Source organism: Bidens hawaiensis, unplaced genomic scaffold, assembly GCF_021521415.1.
Source record: "Bidens hawaiensis isolate Kalapana, Puna unplaced genomic scaffold, B.hawaiensis_p1.1 tig00017381_1, whole genome shotgun sequence".
NCBI lineage: Eukaryota > Viridiplantae > Streptophyta > Magnoliopsida > Asterales > Asteraceae > Bidens > Bidens hawaiensis.
This window is the reverse complement of record NW_027492633.1, coordinates 361,728-377,109: the sequence shown is the minus strand read 5'-3', so window position 1 is coordinate 377,109 and position 15,382 is coordinate 361,728. Positions and strand designations below refer to the sequence as shown.

Here is a 15,382-nt window from a genome sequence, read left to right as displayed (position 1 = left end):
ATCAGAACGTATCAGTTAAACGTTTAAACTTTTTGTTCATTTTTTGTCAGAACGTTTAAACTTTTTCTTCATTTTGGTCTAAACCTTTTACTTTAGAAGTTCTAGACAAAAAATTTAGAAGTTCTGTACAAAAAGTTTAGAAGTTCTGTACAAAAAGTCCAGAACATTTAAAGTTTTTGTGCATAACGTTTAAACATGAATCCTAATCATAGCTCAATTAAGTGTATTATTATGCAATTTCATAATCGATTGATGATTCTAGAGCCTCCTACACATCAATTATATTGATTAAATCATCAATTTTTGATCAATTTGAAGATTTTTAATGTTCAATGACGTTCTTTTCAATTTGGGTTTTGACTTTTGAGATTTCATACTGTAAGTTGTGATTAGAGTTTAGAAATTGGATGAGATAGATTAAGGAGTTATGAATTTGGATCGGAATCGATTTTAAATCGATGAATTTGATTGCGAACTACTATTCGGGTTATTTACCAAATTGCCACCGCGTGAAATTGAAATCGATGACCAGCAGTGTCGCGTACGTAATGTACGATAAGTCATTATTGTACAATAACTCACCCCAATATATTTAATTATTCAAAGTTTCAAGCCATTCAATCATACATTGTTTAACATGTAGCTTTATCAACTTTTCTGCTTACTTTCAACTTTGATTTTGCCTCCGCCAATTGTGGTGGTGTGTGATATCCAAATTCAGTATAGTACAACTATTATATATTCAAAGCCAAAAATTAAAAACATGTACCAAAAGTCTAATATACCAATTTGTATATGAAACGTTTGACCCATTACATTCGAATTGCAACTAGAGGTGCACAAATCGGGTTTTTTTAATACCCGGGTTCGGGTATGAACCGGTTTCGGATACGATCGGGTATTGAGATAAATCGGGTAGGGTTCGGGTAGGGTATTGAGGAGAAAAACTCAACCCTATGTACCCGGGTAAGCCCGTAAGGTATGATCGGGTTCGGGTATTGGAACCGGCTACGACCGGGTATTAATACCCAGTTTGAATTTGTAATTTTTTTATACATTTTTTAATTTGTTTAAAATTTAAATTTGCTTTGTAATGAATTAAATTATATTACAAAAACCATAAATCCACTTAATTACAACTTATTTACTTAGTAATATGCATTTTACAAAAACTTAAACATAAAAGTTGTGAAGTAAGCATAAAAATATACTATAAAAACTCATGTATTATTTCGGGTATTAGAAAATTGGTATTGGGTATAACCGGGTATCGGGTATAGGGTATGACCGGGTCCGGGCTTACGAGTATAAATCGGGTACGGTTCCGGGTACATGTATTGACCTCAAAATGTATACCCCATCCATACCCTACGGGTAGGGTTGGTTCCGGTTTCGGGTATAGAATACCCGGGTATAAAAAAAACCCAGTTCTGGGTATTTTTTTCGGGTCCGGTTCCGGGTACGGTTTTTTTGTGCACCTCTAATTGCAACTAGTAATTAGTTTAGTACTTTGGATGCTATATTTTTGTTTTATTTCAAGTATAAGAATAACAAATATTAATGTTTATATTCTACTTTTAGAAGTGTTGATCATCGGTTCTATCATGGGTGGTAAACGCCTAAACGGTCTTGGACAGAATACGGATCTTTTCCTTGCTTACTGCGGTTTTTGTATATAAATAGAGGTCATTATCTCTCCAACTAATATAACCACTTATGTTTGTTTTATCAGTGCCAAAACCTAGAACCAAACCAATTTGTTTAGCTACAACACATTGTTGCGTACGTGACTGTAACAATGATCACATTATCATAGGGAGGACTATAATCATCAAAACAAGTTACGTTCCATAGAAAGAAAACCATCACATTACACACACATCGTGTTAGTTTGCTCAGATTATCAAAACGAACCAAGTAAAGATTATGTTCTATCTAAATAAAATCACCAAATTACACACTGCATGGTAGGATTACACTATGAGTGACAAAAGTGTTTGTGTTGCAACTTGACCAATTGACCCAGTCCATTTTGACTCGTCCATTTGACCAAATAACTGTGTTGACCAGAATACAGAGAAACAGAAACTGTAAATTCAAAGAGACATCTCATACAAAACCAATTTTTTACAAGACCAATTCTGATTTCTAAAGCAAGAAACAATAACCAGTGCATTCATAGATTAATAGTTAGTTTCCTGAGAATGGGCACTAGCATTTGGACTTTCAAAACCACCGGGTGCGGGCGCTGATGATGTCGGGTTGGGTTGATACATGGTTGGTGCAAACATTGGAGGTGGTGCACCTGAAGTAGGGTTTCCTGAGATCCCTGGAGCCATCATTGGTGCACTAAGGGTTATGGGCCTCGGAACACCATTGTTGACCTGACCAGGTACTAATGGGTTGACCTGACCAGGTATGGATGGGTTGACCTGAGCAACCTGACCAGGCATGGTAGGTGCACCAGGTGGTCCGAGCATTGGAGGCATCCCGGGATATCCTTGTGGAACAAGCGAAAAAACACGATTGTAAGCAGTTTAACAAGAATAATGATATTAATGTGAAAAAAGTGAATATGGGTCAGTTTGAATCATATTTATTAATAACGAGTCAAATGGGTAAAACTTAAATAATTAGCTAAAAGGAAACAGTCAAACAGGTTGAACGATTTCAAGTCACCTAAAGTATACTCAATTGCTTACAAATTCTTCAACTTTATTAAAAAAAACATGGACCGTTGTTTTAATATCAGTCTTTGTAATCATATTTGAAAAAATTATTTATAAAACGTTAAAACAATGGACAAAAGATATTGTTAGATCAATCCAACCTGTTATGACCCAGTTAGGCTTGTAAACGAACTAAAGGAACATGAACGGAGCATGTTCGTGTTCATTCATTTAACTTTAAACGAACAAGCGATGGAACATGAACAACTAAACGACGAGTCGACAACTGTGTTCATTTATGTTCCTATCGAACAATTCACTGAGCGCTCGGTTAGTTTACAAGTCTAGAGTTGGTACTAAATCTCATCCCTTTTAACCGGCTCTATGAGCATTTTATTCTAGTATGTAATATAATAATATTTATGTCTAGTTTCCAAATATTTAAACACAAACAAATTATAAGATATATAACTAGATAAATTACCAGGAATCGGTCTTGGCAAGGGGGCGAGTGGCCTCATTCCAGGCATCATTGGTATCATTGGAATGGGAAGACGAGGCCTCATTTGCTGAAATGCAAGATGCTCTTTAACTTTTTGGTCAATTAAATATTGATTTTGTTGCGCTTCGTATTGCTGATAGTAGATTCTAACATTTGCCTGTAAATAATAATAACAATCACATTTCTCAGCCTCTAAAGTTTAGTGTATGTTGCAGTTTAAATAAATTACATGTGACAGTCACATTACCTTGTGTTTGTACCCTGCATTGTGCTGTTTCCTTACAGAAGGCTGGAAAAATAAAACAATAGTTTGTCATGATAAATACCATACAAATCTAGATACACAAATTGCAGTATTTAAATAAATAGATAGAAAGTGGATGTCGGATGAATTACCGAATCATGCGTCAAGTAAGTATCACAGTAATCACAATAATACCTGCAAAATTTGGGGATTTTAGTTCAGGACACTTATGAAGGCCATAACATATCAAATTCAAACATTATAAATAATAATAATAATAATAATAATAATAATAATAATAATAATAATAATAAAATCTCACCGCGGCATTGTTGCGTCCAATCAGCGTGTATGATCTGTGATTCTATAAAAAAAACATCACATAATTATTAATTAGCAAACATTCACTAATTCATCAGCCAAATAGTCAAACTGAGACATAGTATATCATCTATTACAGTTAATTGAATCGGAATACATGAACTTACGATAATGGAAGCTGAATTGCAGATCAGAGATGATACGGTAAAACCCTAGCTCGCGCGTGAGGAAGACGACGAAAGAGGGCTTTCCGATACATTTTATAGCGTGAGTTGTTTATTATGGTTGGTAGAGTCCTTTGGGTTTCAGAATTTGACACTTCACACCCATGTTGTTATCCAATAACGTCTCGGTTTTGGGGCATTATTGGTTGGTGTGACCGTCCAATAGTATTCGTATCTACTGAGGCGACTTTTGGGGGTGTTCTTGTGAAAGAATGAGTAGAACGGGAAGGGTGGGTCAAGGGTTTTGGTATATTAATCAAATTTGAAGTTTCAAATTTCTTCCTATTGAAACTATTAAATGCAACCCTTGTCCGTTTTTTATCACACGTTAAAACACTTCTTCCTCTAAGTTTTCAAAGTTTCACCACTATACTTATGATAACATGAATCCAAATCAAATCGTTTTTACATTTGGTAAAACAAAAAGCACTTTGATGAAAACCTTAACCCGTGTAAAAACTTTGTATTTCCACTATTCCAATGATACATGAACCCATGACTGGTTAACAATCTTGTTTTCTTGCAAGTTTTTAATCTTAAAGATTTCAATTCCCAAAATGCATGTTCTCCTAATTCCAAAATCACAAATCTCCCAACCAGACGAATTAGAAACTCAAATTTTAGTCACCAACACATTTCCAGCCATCTCAACCACTATAAAATGTATTCCCCTCGTCAAAATGATGAACGTTTCGAATCTTATAGTGTGCAAATTTGGTGGTGTCAATTAACATGCTCCAAAGTATACGTATTTTTATGACATAATGTGCACTATACTTAAAACTACTTTTTATTGTATTTCCATCTTATTAGACACTATATATAATTCTTCTTGAAATTGTAGGAGCAAAATGACATTTATTACAAAAATGAGCAACCTATATGAAAACGGATGAAATCCATCAGGTTTGGCTAGACCCACCAATGCCACTCCAAGATTACAAAGCCAATTATTGAAGCATTAGTAGTGCCACAACAAACCCAAACCACACAAATCGGCGCGACCGTGAGAGTACAAGGTCATGGTAGGACTGACAAGATTTCAAAGAGCACCACGGGACAAACCAAGAACGCTATTAGGCTGTTACGATTTTAAAGAAGCACGACCTTGTCTTCGCAATTGCACAGTTGAACTGACACGATTTATCAATATCACCACCATGTATTTGCAATGTTAAATGTGAAAAGTATGAATCAGCAAGTTCACAAATGAAAAAAGGAATCGTTATTTTAAAATAATAGTTTGCATATAAAATAACGCCTCATTTTACAATTTGAAAACTCAAATGAGTGCCACCTAAAACAAAATTAAGACATAATCATCAAAATGAAGAAATCCATCCGTTACCATATGATGATAAATATAAATGAAAAAAAAGGATAAACCAAAATAATAAAAAATAGAGATTTTTTTCCCTAAAATACCATTTTACCTTCTTAATCCTTTTTCTTTTCGTTATATTAATGTGTGTGGTTGACTATCTTTAATGCCTTACCTTTAAAGAATTATAAAAAATATAACATATTTAATAATAATATACTTATATTATATTTATGTTTAAATGACCTCATATCAATAGTTTAGTTTTATGAATCATCTATACCCAATCATGATGGTGGTGATGATGACGATGACAATTGTGATGATGGTGGTTGTGGTGGGGTGGTGGCGATGGTGACTGCATTGGCGGTGGTGGAAAGAAAGTAGGATGAAAAAAAGGGATGGGAATGAATTATTTTAATAAAAATGAAGTTTCCTGTGTAATGATTTATTCCATACTATTGACGAACTAAACACTCATTTTTTCTATTATCTCCCGATGATCTATTTCATTCCGTATATCATTCATGTATACCAAACACTATCTAAATACTCTTTATTTAAAATATATTGTGCATTAGGCTAGCGTTATGAACACTGCACCGCCTCACACAACCTACGCGATGTGGAGGCCAAGAGCCACATGCATAACATCATTAAAAACACAAATTGTTAGTGGGCCCACCTCACTAACCACCAATCACAAATTATAACACGACGATAACAAACTCTTGCACATTAAACCACGTCTTAGCATTACGGAAAGAAAGCGAAAACAGTCAAGAAATAACATCTTAATCCTAATCCGATTATATAAAGTCTCGGTGAGACGTGTGGTTGATTCTATGAGTGCCACATACATAATACTAATAATAATATTAACATTTAACACTGACCAAATCGTAACATCGAGTATCCGAATATAAGTTCGCGTATTATAAGCAAGCAAAGCAATAATAATAAGCACCCAACATTTTATTTTTCTTTCTTCGTCTTCGCTCAGTCTCCAAAGGTATATCATATCCTTGCATTTTTCATTTCTATATGTGTTTGATTACCAAATGAATTATTATTCTTATTATTATTAATCTTTAAACAGTTATCAAATTGTTTGAATTTTGTTTTACTTTGTGTCTGCACGTGGGATTCGTTACATTCAAGTTTAACAAGCCTTTTGGTTCGATTCTGTTTGGCTCTAATCACTAGCTTTTGGGTTGTGTTCTAGATGTGATCTTCACCACTGGGTTGTGTTCATAAATTGGATATATATATACATACATATATAGGTTTGATCTAATAGTTTATGATGTAGCATTCATTGATTTTAGTTTCTGTTCAATTTGGGATTGTTAAGAATAAAGATACCCTTTTGAAAGTATTCGGAAATCGGATGTTTATATGATCAAGAAACTATGTTGTTTCTGTTAATTTATTGTTTTAACTAAACATCCTTTCTTTTTATGTTTAGTTGTGGACAGATGGATAAACATAAGGAAGACGATGATAAACGTGTCGAGTGGCTCCATTCTGAACCGTATGCAGCGGATGGGAACATTTTTGGTGAGCCACAAAAGACGACCCGGATTGGGGATGAATATCAGGCACAAATCCCATCTTTAATAACAAAAACAAAAAACGACGTTGACCGCTTTCGGTTTGGTCTGTCAAATCCTGTAAACATGGCACCGGTTCCTTGTTCGTTAAATGAAAAACCTTGGAGCGCGATTGAACACGATGGTTTTGTTTTTGGTTTATATGTATTTGGCAAGAATTTTCGCGTTGTAAACAAGTTTGTGGGGAACAAAGGAATGCCGAATGTGATGTCGTATTATTATGGGAAATTTTATAGAAGCAGCGAGCACCAAAAATGGTCAGTGTATAAAAAGAAACGAGGGCGTAAGCCCATACCTGGAAAACGGATTTTCTGTGGGTGGAGACGACATGAACTTTTATCTCGGTTGCTTCCTAAAGTCACTGATGAATGCAAAAATAGTTTGACGCAGGTACTTATAAATTTTAATACACACTCTGCATAACAGATTGCAGAAGCTAGTTTGTTTTGTTATTACTTGACAGATTCGCGGGTTTGGGTTTAATGTAAACGGGTGGGTTGAACCGTGAACCTGTTTAGGTAACGGGTCATGTTTGTGTCAACCTGGCTGGTTTGCGGGTCGACTCTTTGAACCTTTTTTTTTGTTTATTTAAAATGTGTTTTGTGTCATAATTAAATTGGTTGGGTATTTTATGCCAGAAGTTAAAAAACAAAAGAGAAATTGGCATAAGATTTTATAGCTTAAAAGTAATTGTTTTATATGCATTTGTATATATATTTTTTTGTTGTTAAGTTGTAATTTTATAGTATTAATATGCGAAAAAAATAAACCGTAAAAAAAATCAGGTTAAACGGGTCGTGTTCATATCAATCTGCGAGTATCCATGTCGTGTACTCATGTTTGGGCTCATATGTGTGACACGATTTTCATGTTCGTGTTGTATTCGTGTCAACCCGCCAAGTCAAGAACACGACTCGTTTAACACCCTAAGCACGATCCACGTGTCTTAAATTTGTTTTTTAAACCTTACAACCATGAGAATCTATCACTCGAAAACTCCCGGGCTCACCCCTACCCCACTAATCAGGCCTCTACTAGAGGAACCAAACGCTTGCCACTGCGTCACCCCTGGCGGTTTAAATAAACTGATTGTTTAAAACCGAGCTTCAATCTTTTTCAGGTTGTTAGAGCGTTTGATGAGGGAAAACTTTCATTTGAGAAATATGTATTCGCTTTACGTGATACTGTGGGCATGAATCTTTTAATAGAGTCCATAGCCATGGGCAAAGGAAAACAAGACCTTATTAGCAAGACCAGAAGGACATTAAGAAACAAAAAGTTTCAATTCACACAAGCGTCTCTTAAAACCGAACAAATTGTTGATAGTTTGAAGGACATAATCGGGCTAAGCAAAGCCCGATTACACAACCTCTTTTGGGAAGTCGTGTGGCCTCGTCTTTTAGAACGAGGATGGCACTCTGAGCAGCCTAAAAGCTACATTTTTCATAACTCAAAAAATCCTTTAGTGTTTCTTGCACCTGGTGTAACAAAGTTTTCTAGAAGGAGTTTGGAGAAAGGAAGTCAATATTTTGACTCGATGACGGACGTGCTGAATAAAGTGGCTTCTGAACCGCACCTTCTTGAAGACGAACCTCTCCCGGTCCAGTTGGTGGATCCGCGTGTGAAACAACGACCAGATGATGAACAAGATTTGATGAAGTACACAATCGTGGATACCAGTTTGGTGAGGCCCGTTACAGTTATTTCTGAACCTGCTGATATGCAAGCATCGACTAGTGTTTCTGAAGAAACCGAACATGACACAACAGAAGAATCTCAAAATGAAGATGCGAATCATGACACATTGGAAGATAAAGATTCACCAGTTTGTGAAATGAACAATCCTGAACCAGTAAGGAAACTGAAGTTGGTTTTCAAGCACAAACCAAAACATCAACAGATTAATAATATAAGGATTAACAGCACGAGTGATGACGATGAGAAGAAGCGTACAAGGACAGTGATGGACTCGAGCAACCCTCGAGTGGGTCCAGATACGGATGGTGATAAGCAATCTGATTTAACCGAAACAACCGAGAATAACCAGACTGAGTTGTTGAGTGCTGGAACCAATGGTCAAAGGCAGAGTAGAAGAAGCCGTGTGTTGACCACCAAAGCATTGGAAGCTCTTGCCAATGGATTTCTGACCCCAAAAAAACGGAGGGGCGGGTTGGAAGATGGGACCCGCAGGCGCGTTCGCGGTAAAACCGCTCTTGTCTCGAGTTGTGGTGCGCCTTGCATAAACGACTTAGGAGATGGAGTGTTTAGTGGGTCTTCACATATGGTCAGTGACTCATAAATGAGATGAGGTTGTGAAGTTTTGATTAAATCTTTTTTTTTTTTACAACTTGCTGTCAAATGATACTTTCATAGTTGTAGACTGTGGTTGAGTTTTATATGAACTAATGAACATGCGAGTTTGTTCTGGATAATGTTTCGTATTAATCCAATATGTTGTGGATTATATTAAAGTGCAATGCAGAGTTTCAGTTTAATGGTTTTGAATGAATGAAAATGCTAGCTTAAAAGTTAACTGCTGTTTAGTCATCTTTTAAAGTTTAACATATTATATCTAAATGGTTTTCAAAGATCTCTTTCAGTTCAATCTTTTGACAAACATTGTAAAATGGATCAAACAAAACATTTAAGATGTGATCTCAACATATGAAATCGTTGTTCTCGAATTTGAGATGATCATGATCTTGTGCAGTTGTTTCATTTACATTTTCCTGGTATACAAGTTGGTGATGACGTAACACACGCCAAGTGTTGCCAATGGAAATTGCATTTCTTTTGTCGAAGTTTGAAGATGCCACCATCGAAGTATTCCAGTTTCACTATGTCTCAGTATATTTGTTGCAGACTCTTGGATGCCATTTTGTTTACTAAATTTCTTTAAGATTGTTTTTTGCATGTGTTGAAAGCCACATTACTACCACTTGTGCTTAAAGGCAAGTAATATCAATTCATAACGCAATTTTACGTTTGATGAATTTTCCCCTAAGATACAACTATGCAACGTATGTGTAGACAACGGAAGATATTTTACGTATGGAAAGTTGCACTACTATGCAAAATATAAGCATATAGCCATGTGTAATCTCTTCCATCTTGCGTTTTAATATATCTTATAAGATGGCTATATGATGATTCACATAGCCGTGTATAATATATTGTTGGAAAATTCAGTAAAATATGATTTTCACCAACTTTGGACGCAAATAACTGCAGAAGTAATTATTCTTTGTTTGTCATCTATTATGTGGGAGTTTCGCAACGAACCAAATTTCCGTCCAAAATGAAGTTAAGATGAATGGTATATCATTGCACAATGTTGTATGGTTAAAAATGAACAAATCTACAAGAGACAAACCTTCCATTTTAACTCGTATCAAGAAACAAAATAACGATTTTGGTCACCATGTTATCGCAATTAAACCTTGTTAATTTGTCTTAGATTAATGTATTCAGTATATATTGTGTGGGATTAATAGGAAACTTTAGGACATAATGGAGGGCATATGCTAACTGTTGTATATTCTGTTGTATCACATGTTTTTTAGTTATGCGATCAAGTTTCATCAGTTACAAGTCAAAATTTAATAATCCAGACAACATAATAGCAAACAAAAACAAGATTTAATGGTCATTTGGCTTTCACTTCCACTTGCGACGGGTCATTTTCGTACGGATATTCAGGAGGGGCCCTCCACAGGCCCCACAAGATGATTACATGTACACCAAGAAGCAAAATGGATGAGTAGACAGTAGATGGAAAAACATTCCAACAGAACTCCACCCCTGCAAACAACAGCCTGCAAAACCATAATATAAAACAAGTCCCGTTTGAGTCCTAAATGAGAATTTATGGGTAAGTGGTGGAACGTTGATGGTTGGCTGACAATAACATACCTGACAGCCGTCGGGAAAGGTGTTCTCCATAAAAGATACGGTAAGCTATAGAAATACCTGCATAAAACAAATTCATTTTTATCCATTTTTATAAATTTTACAAACATATAATGTGGTAAATAACTAACTATGATTATGGAAACTATATTATTACATAGATAACTTAAAAAATTTTTAATAAACCAATTTAAGAGGTATTAATGCGTTTGAGCACGCATCGGTCGACTTTCAACCTATTTGACCATCTCGACCCATGTGACTCATTTCAATTTTTTTTTAGATCTTTTAGCTTAACCCACCAACCCGTTAGAGATATAACATAACTCAAAATCCCCTCATTTAATAAATCATATAATAAGAAACCGTATAATTTGAACAAACAAAATTAAATGTACTACATTGAAGCAGAAAAAAAAAAAGAAAAGAACACGCTTACCAAGAGTAAAATTGGTAATGCAAAGACCGAGCACACACGATGCCAATAAAATTGCCAGTAAACATGATTGTAACAATATCTATATAATCAACCAACAAGTATTATTAGCAAATTTCCACAACCAATAAAACATGACACAAAATCAAAATACAGTATACTTACGCTCTTTTTTAATAATCTTTACTCCGGTGCTGGTTTTGAGCTGCATTTGAACAAATCTAGAACGCAAGAAAGACACTAATCCTCCCTCATGCCTACAAAAGTTTATAAATTTAAAACGCGCATTCATATGATATTTTAGTACTCATTAACTGCATAAAATCTAATACTTACTTGCACCATCTATAATGCGCAAAAATCATAAGAAGCCCTAGATGAAGAACTAGTAAGATAATAGCAAACGTCTTAGACACAAAAACAGGCTCCGGGACAAATTTGAAGTTAACAGACCTGATAAAACGGAACAATAATATAATTTAGTAAATAAATTAAGAAAATCCGGTTTGTGTTTCATAATATTGCAAATTTATGGGGTTAGAAGGATACCAGAAGTGGATGAATACTCGCCCAAGATTGAAGGCTTTAGATATATATTCAATTGGATATGACAGCAAAAATGGTAAACCCACCAGAATCTGCATAATTCCAGAATATTATCACGTAAAATTAGAGTTGGCGATTTTGGTGCATTATTTAATAATAGGTTTGATTTAGAGGTGCGCATGAAACCGAAATAACTGGCTCGTAACCAAAAACAGACATAACCGAACTGAACCTAAACTGACGATCTGGTTTTATGTATTTTCAAAACCTAATTTCTGGTTCAGTTTTGCATGTACCAAAAACCGAAAAAACTGAACCGAATCCGAAAAAACCGACTTTTTTTATTGCATTTATGGATAATCATTTTTATTTTAGAATATTAAGTCATTTATAGGAAATAATAAATGGTGTAACCCAAATATTCTAGACCCGAATGTGTAATAATCAATTAATCAATAATCACAAAAACTTTAAAAACCTAAAGTTTCAGTCCCAAATGCATAATTTCAGTCCCAAATGCATAATTTTAGAGCTTTTTCGGGCCCAAAAACTTCAAACCCGGATGCAAAATCGAAACCGAATGATTTCTAGAAATCCGAAAACCGACCCATGCACACTCATAGTTTGATTTGGGTTAAAATTTATCTCAAAGAGGTCAAATGAGTCAAACTAAAAGACTATTATAAGGGAGATAAGTCAAATGGATCAAATTTGACCAAATGTAATTTAAAAGGCATAGTTGCATACACTCTACCAAAATAATCTATGCAAAATGCTAGATCAATGTTGTGAAAATATAGTTTTTGTAATCATATTTGACACACACACACTAACTATTTATAAAAAAGAATACTTGGACACATGTTGACCCGTTACATGAAATAAAGTATTCAAATGAAAAACAAAAAAAAACATTTGACATGAAAAAATCAGTAAAAAATAAGCACCTGAACTAATGCTGCACCAGTTAAAGCCGATATCACCCCGATAAAATCCATGGCCTGCATTAAAAATAATAAACTAAAACAAATAAACGATAGCTTGAGTAAATAAATAAAATGTATACATAATCGTTTCGTGTACCTTAACCATAAGAAGGAGCAATGGCGGAGAATAAAGTAACACATTCATCTTGACCGAAACGGCTGCACTGCAAAACCGAGTTGAATGCATATTAATTCTAAAAAGTAGCATTTAAAAATATTTTTGAATGGATAATAAAATACAAAAACCTGAAAATAATTAAGCTTAGATGCCATTTTTGATAAAGAAGCGGAACCAAAGAGGCGTGAAGAAGAGTCATAGCAAAACAGTCGTTGAAGAGGCGAAGAACAAAGATTGAATGCAATCTTTTGGATAAAGAAAGCAAGGTAAGGGCCCACCAAGGTAGCTGCAAACATATTAAAATTAAAATCCTAGAGTAACTATTAAATGCGCATCGAATTGTTTTTATTCTTATCCTACGCACAATTTGTCAATAACAGAAAATGTTCATACCACATCAGTCTTCACATAAATGAATAGCACTATTCCAAGATTCACAATGTATAGAAAGCCAAAGAGGATCTGAAATAACAAGAAATACAATCAGCCAGTGTCAAACTGTCAAATAGAACTGCAAGAGTTCATAAGAAAATGTTTTAAAGATCTATAGCTTCATAAAACTCATAGTAAAGATGGTATTCGCAGGTTTTCCTAATCACAAAAATCAAACACACTTGCAGTTCTAAAATACCAGTAAACAGACAGTCATCCCAAAACCGATTTACATTAATTTAATTCAACATGCTACACCTAGAGGTGCAAACAAGCTAAGCCAAGTTGGGCTCAGGCTCCCAGCAAGGATCGTCTATCTTAACGTGCTAACATGTTGAGCTCGGGCTCAACTCGTAAAAAACTCGAGCCAATTTGACAAATTTAACAAAAAATAACTTTACACATATTGATGTATATAAAAAGAAATGTATAAACTTTTAACATACACATAATTTATTATATTTATTACAATTTTGGTTCTACTTTTGAGTAATAATTTAAATATATCAAAATTTGGGCTTTAATCCATACAAGTCAGCTAAACAAGTCTAACGAGCCGACCCAAATACTTGACAGTTGACATGATCATGGTACTCTATAATGATCCAAAATGGCTAAGTAGAAATTTATATCATATTGTTTTGAGGACAAGTTCATCATTGTTTTCGGGTAAGCAATCAACCATAAAATGTTAGAAAATTGACCTGGGCAGGATAGACATTGCCTCCTGTAACATATTGTATCGCAGAGTATATATACAGAAAGCCTGCTGGATAAACCAAAGGTCCTGTATCACCTTTAAGGTTGCTGTAATCTCTTTCTCCTTCAATAAACCCATCAACCTGTTCAATTTTTAGTAGTGAATAAATTAATTACCTTTAAAAGAAAATTGGTAAATTGATCTTACCTGTGACATGTAAGCATCCCAATCAATCTTTGTATCTATAATCAATACAAAATTAAAGTATTTAATTACAGAAATATTTAATTGCTGAAATTGAATGAGTTTGTGATGAAATAAATTGCTTACATGGAACATAGGCGATAATGAGTGCGGTAAGTACGGCATCGGAGATAAGCAGAGCAAAAGCGAAATGGGTTTTTGGGTTTTTGTAAATCTTTTGGATGATGGTTTCCGATCTTCTGTTTGGTGGTTTACGGCTGCGTGCGGCGGCGGCGATCGCCATCGGACGGCGGTGGGTGGAAGGTTTTGCTGACCGGAAGATTGGTAAAAGTTGGTGTGGGAATTACAAAAACAGTCCTTCAGTTTTTTCATCTTAAACATATGTTTGTAATGATTAGCTAATAACCGGTTAACGGAGTCATAACCGAGTTAACTTACTTAATCGAATCAAGTTATCAAACGTGTTTGGTCAAGTCATGAGCGATTTTGAAGTTTTGGTGTAACCGAATTAACCTAACCAAACGAATTATACATGTAACTTTTTTAAAATATGTGAGGTTGTTAGATCATAATTGTGTATTATTATTAGTTTAAAAATGTATAAATAAACATTCTTTCTTTTATATGTATATTAAATAGACATCTACGATGGATGTACGGTTCTGTCTTGGCATTGACTGTGACCTTCTTTTAGCTAGCTTCCTATACGTAGAAGGTTTGGCCTAAATTGCCACGTTAATCCAATTTTTTATGAGACTTTGGTTATAGCAAACGTTATTCATTATTTATGTTCATGCGAAGGATATTTTAGCTAATTCGTTTTATCAAAACTTTAATACAATGTACAAGTGTTTATAAATGTAATAAACAGAAAGATTAAACATAACTCATAATAAATAAAGAAAATTAAAAAAAATGTATGATCCATTAAATTAGAAAAAAAAACAACATTTTATAAGCATGTTAGTTTAAACTATAGAGTATAGATAGATGGTGCCTATTAATTCTTTATTTATTTTTATTTAATATGAGCTATGTATTTATTATTATTATTCTTTTTGTTATTATATGGACTAAAATTTCAAAAAATAAAAATTGCAAATTACAATGTGTTATATATAGGTGAAAAAAGTTAAATTAAAATAACAGCTTGAGCC

General features: G+C 34.3%; 3 protein-coding genes across 5 annotated transcripts; 1 reads left to right on the top strand and 2 right to left on the bottom strand.

The window, feature by feature from the left end:
- Positions 1-1,904: 1,904 nt before the first annotated feature.
- Positions 1,905-3,969, bottom strand: LOC143553822 (U1 small nuclear ribonucleoprotein C-like). 2 transcript variants are annotated; one of them, XM_077043724.1, is made up of 6 exons: positions 3,904-3,921; positions 3,738-3,771; positions 3,568-3,610; positions 3,419-3,460; positions 3,154-3,328; positions 1,905-2,500 (listed from the first exon to the last, which is right to left on the bottom strand). In XM_077043724.1, exons 2-6 carry the CDS (start codon positions 3,743-3,745, stop codon positions 2,184-2,186), a joined length of 585 nt encoding a protein of 194 aa, XP_076899839.1. In that variant the 5' UTR covers positions 3,746-3,771; positions 3,904-3,921; the 3' UTR covers positions 1,905-2,183. The 2 variants fall into 2 exon arrangements, with proteins under 2 accessions (XP_076899839.1, XP_076899838.1); XM_077043723.1 differs by having other exon boundaries at positions 1,906-2,500; positions 3,738-3,779; positions 3,904-3,969.
- Positions 3,970-6,246: 2,277 nt separating this feature from the next.
- Positions 6,247-9,201, top strand: LOC143553820 (uncharacterized). Its single transcript, XM_077043722.1, has 3 exons — positions 6,247-6,293; positions 6,750-7,284; positions 8,015-9,201. The coding sequence occupies exons 2-3, from the start codon at positions 6,760-6,762 to the stop codon at positions 9,191-9,193; spliced, it is 1,704 nt and encodes a 567-aa protein (XP_076899837.1). The 5' UTR covers positions 6,247-6,293; positions 6,750-6,759; the 3' UTR covers positions 9,194-9,201.
- A 919-nt stretch (positions 9,202-10,120) lies between these two features.
- LOC143553819 (dol-P-Man:Man(5)GlcNAc(2)-PP-Dol alpha-1,3-mannosyltransferase-like) lies at positions 10,121-14,526 on the bottom strand. 2 transcript variants are annotated; one of them, XM_077043721.1, is made up of 13 exons: positions 14,352-14,526; positions 14,229-14,263; positions 14,026-14,163; positions 13,283-13,351; positions 13,018-13,175; positions 12,869-12,935; positions 12,733-12,786; positions 11,789-11,877; positions 11,576-11,692; positions 11,405-11,496; positions 11,243-11,321; positions 10,807-10,863; positions 10,122-10,709 (listed from the first exon to the last, which is right to left on the bottom strand). In XM_077043721.1, the coding sequence occupies exons 1-13, from the start codon at positions 14,506-14,508 to the stop codon at positions 10,541-10,543; spliced, it is 1,281 nt and encodes a 426-aa protein (XP_076899836.1). In that variant the 5' UTR covers positions 14,509-14,526; the 3' UTR covers positions 10,122-10,540. The 2 variants fall into 2 exon arrangements, with proteins under 2 accessions (XP_076899835.1, XP_076899836.1); XM_077043720.1 differs by having other exon boundaries at positions 10,121-10,863.
- Positions 14,527-15,382: the final 856 nt, after the last annotated feature.

Coding starts and splice junctions, on each gene's coding strand:
- LOC143553822 (XM_077043723.1), bottom strand. Junction 3,461..3,567: donor CTTACTTGACGCATGATTCG/GTAATTCATCCG, acceptor TTATTTTTCCAG/CCTTCTGTAAGGAAACAGCA. Junction 3,329..3,418: donor ATGCAGGGTACAAACACAAG/GTAATGTGACTG, acceptor TATTATTTACAG/GCAAATGTTAGAATCTACTA.
- LOC143553820 (XM_077043722.1), top strand. CDS start 6,760: ATGGATAAACATAAGGAAGACGATGATAAACGTGTCGAGTGGCTCCAT. Junction 7,285..8,014: donor GCAAAAATAGTTTGACGCAG/GTACTTATAAAT, acceptor AATCTTTTTCAG/GTTGTTAGAGCGTTTGATGA.
- LOC143553819 (XM_077043720.1), bottom strand. CDS start 14,508: ATGGCGATCGCCGCCGCCGCACGCAGCCGTAAACCACCAAACAGAAGA. Junction 13,352..14,025: donor GCAATGTCTATCCTGCCCAG/GTCAATTTTCTA, acceptor TTGTTATTTCAG/ATCCTCTTTGGCTTTCTATA. Junction 11,322..11,404: donor AAAGATTATTAAAAAAGAGC/GTAAGTATACTG, acceptor TTGATTATATAG/ATATTGTTACAATCATGTTT.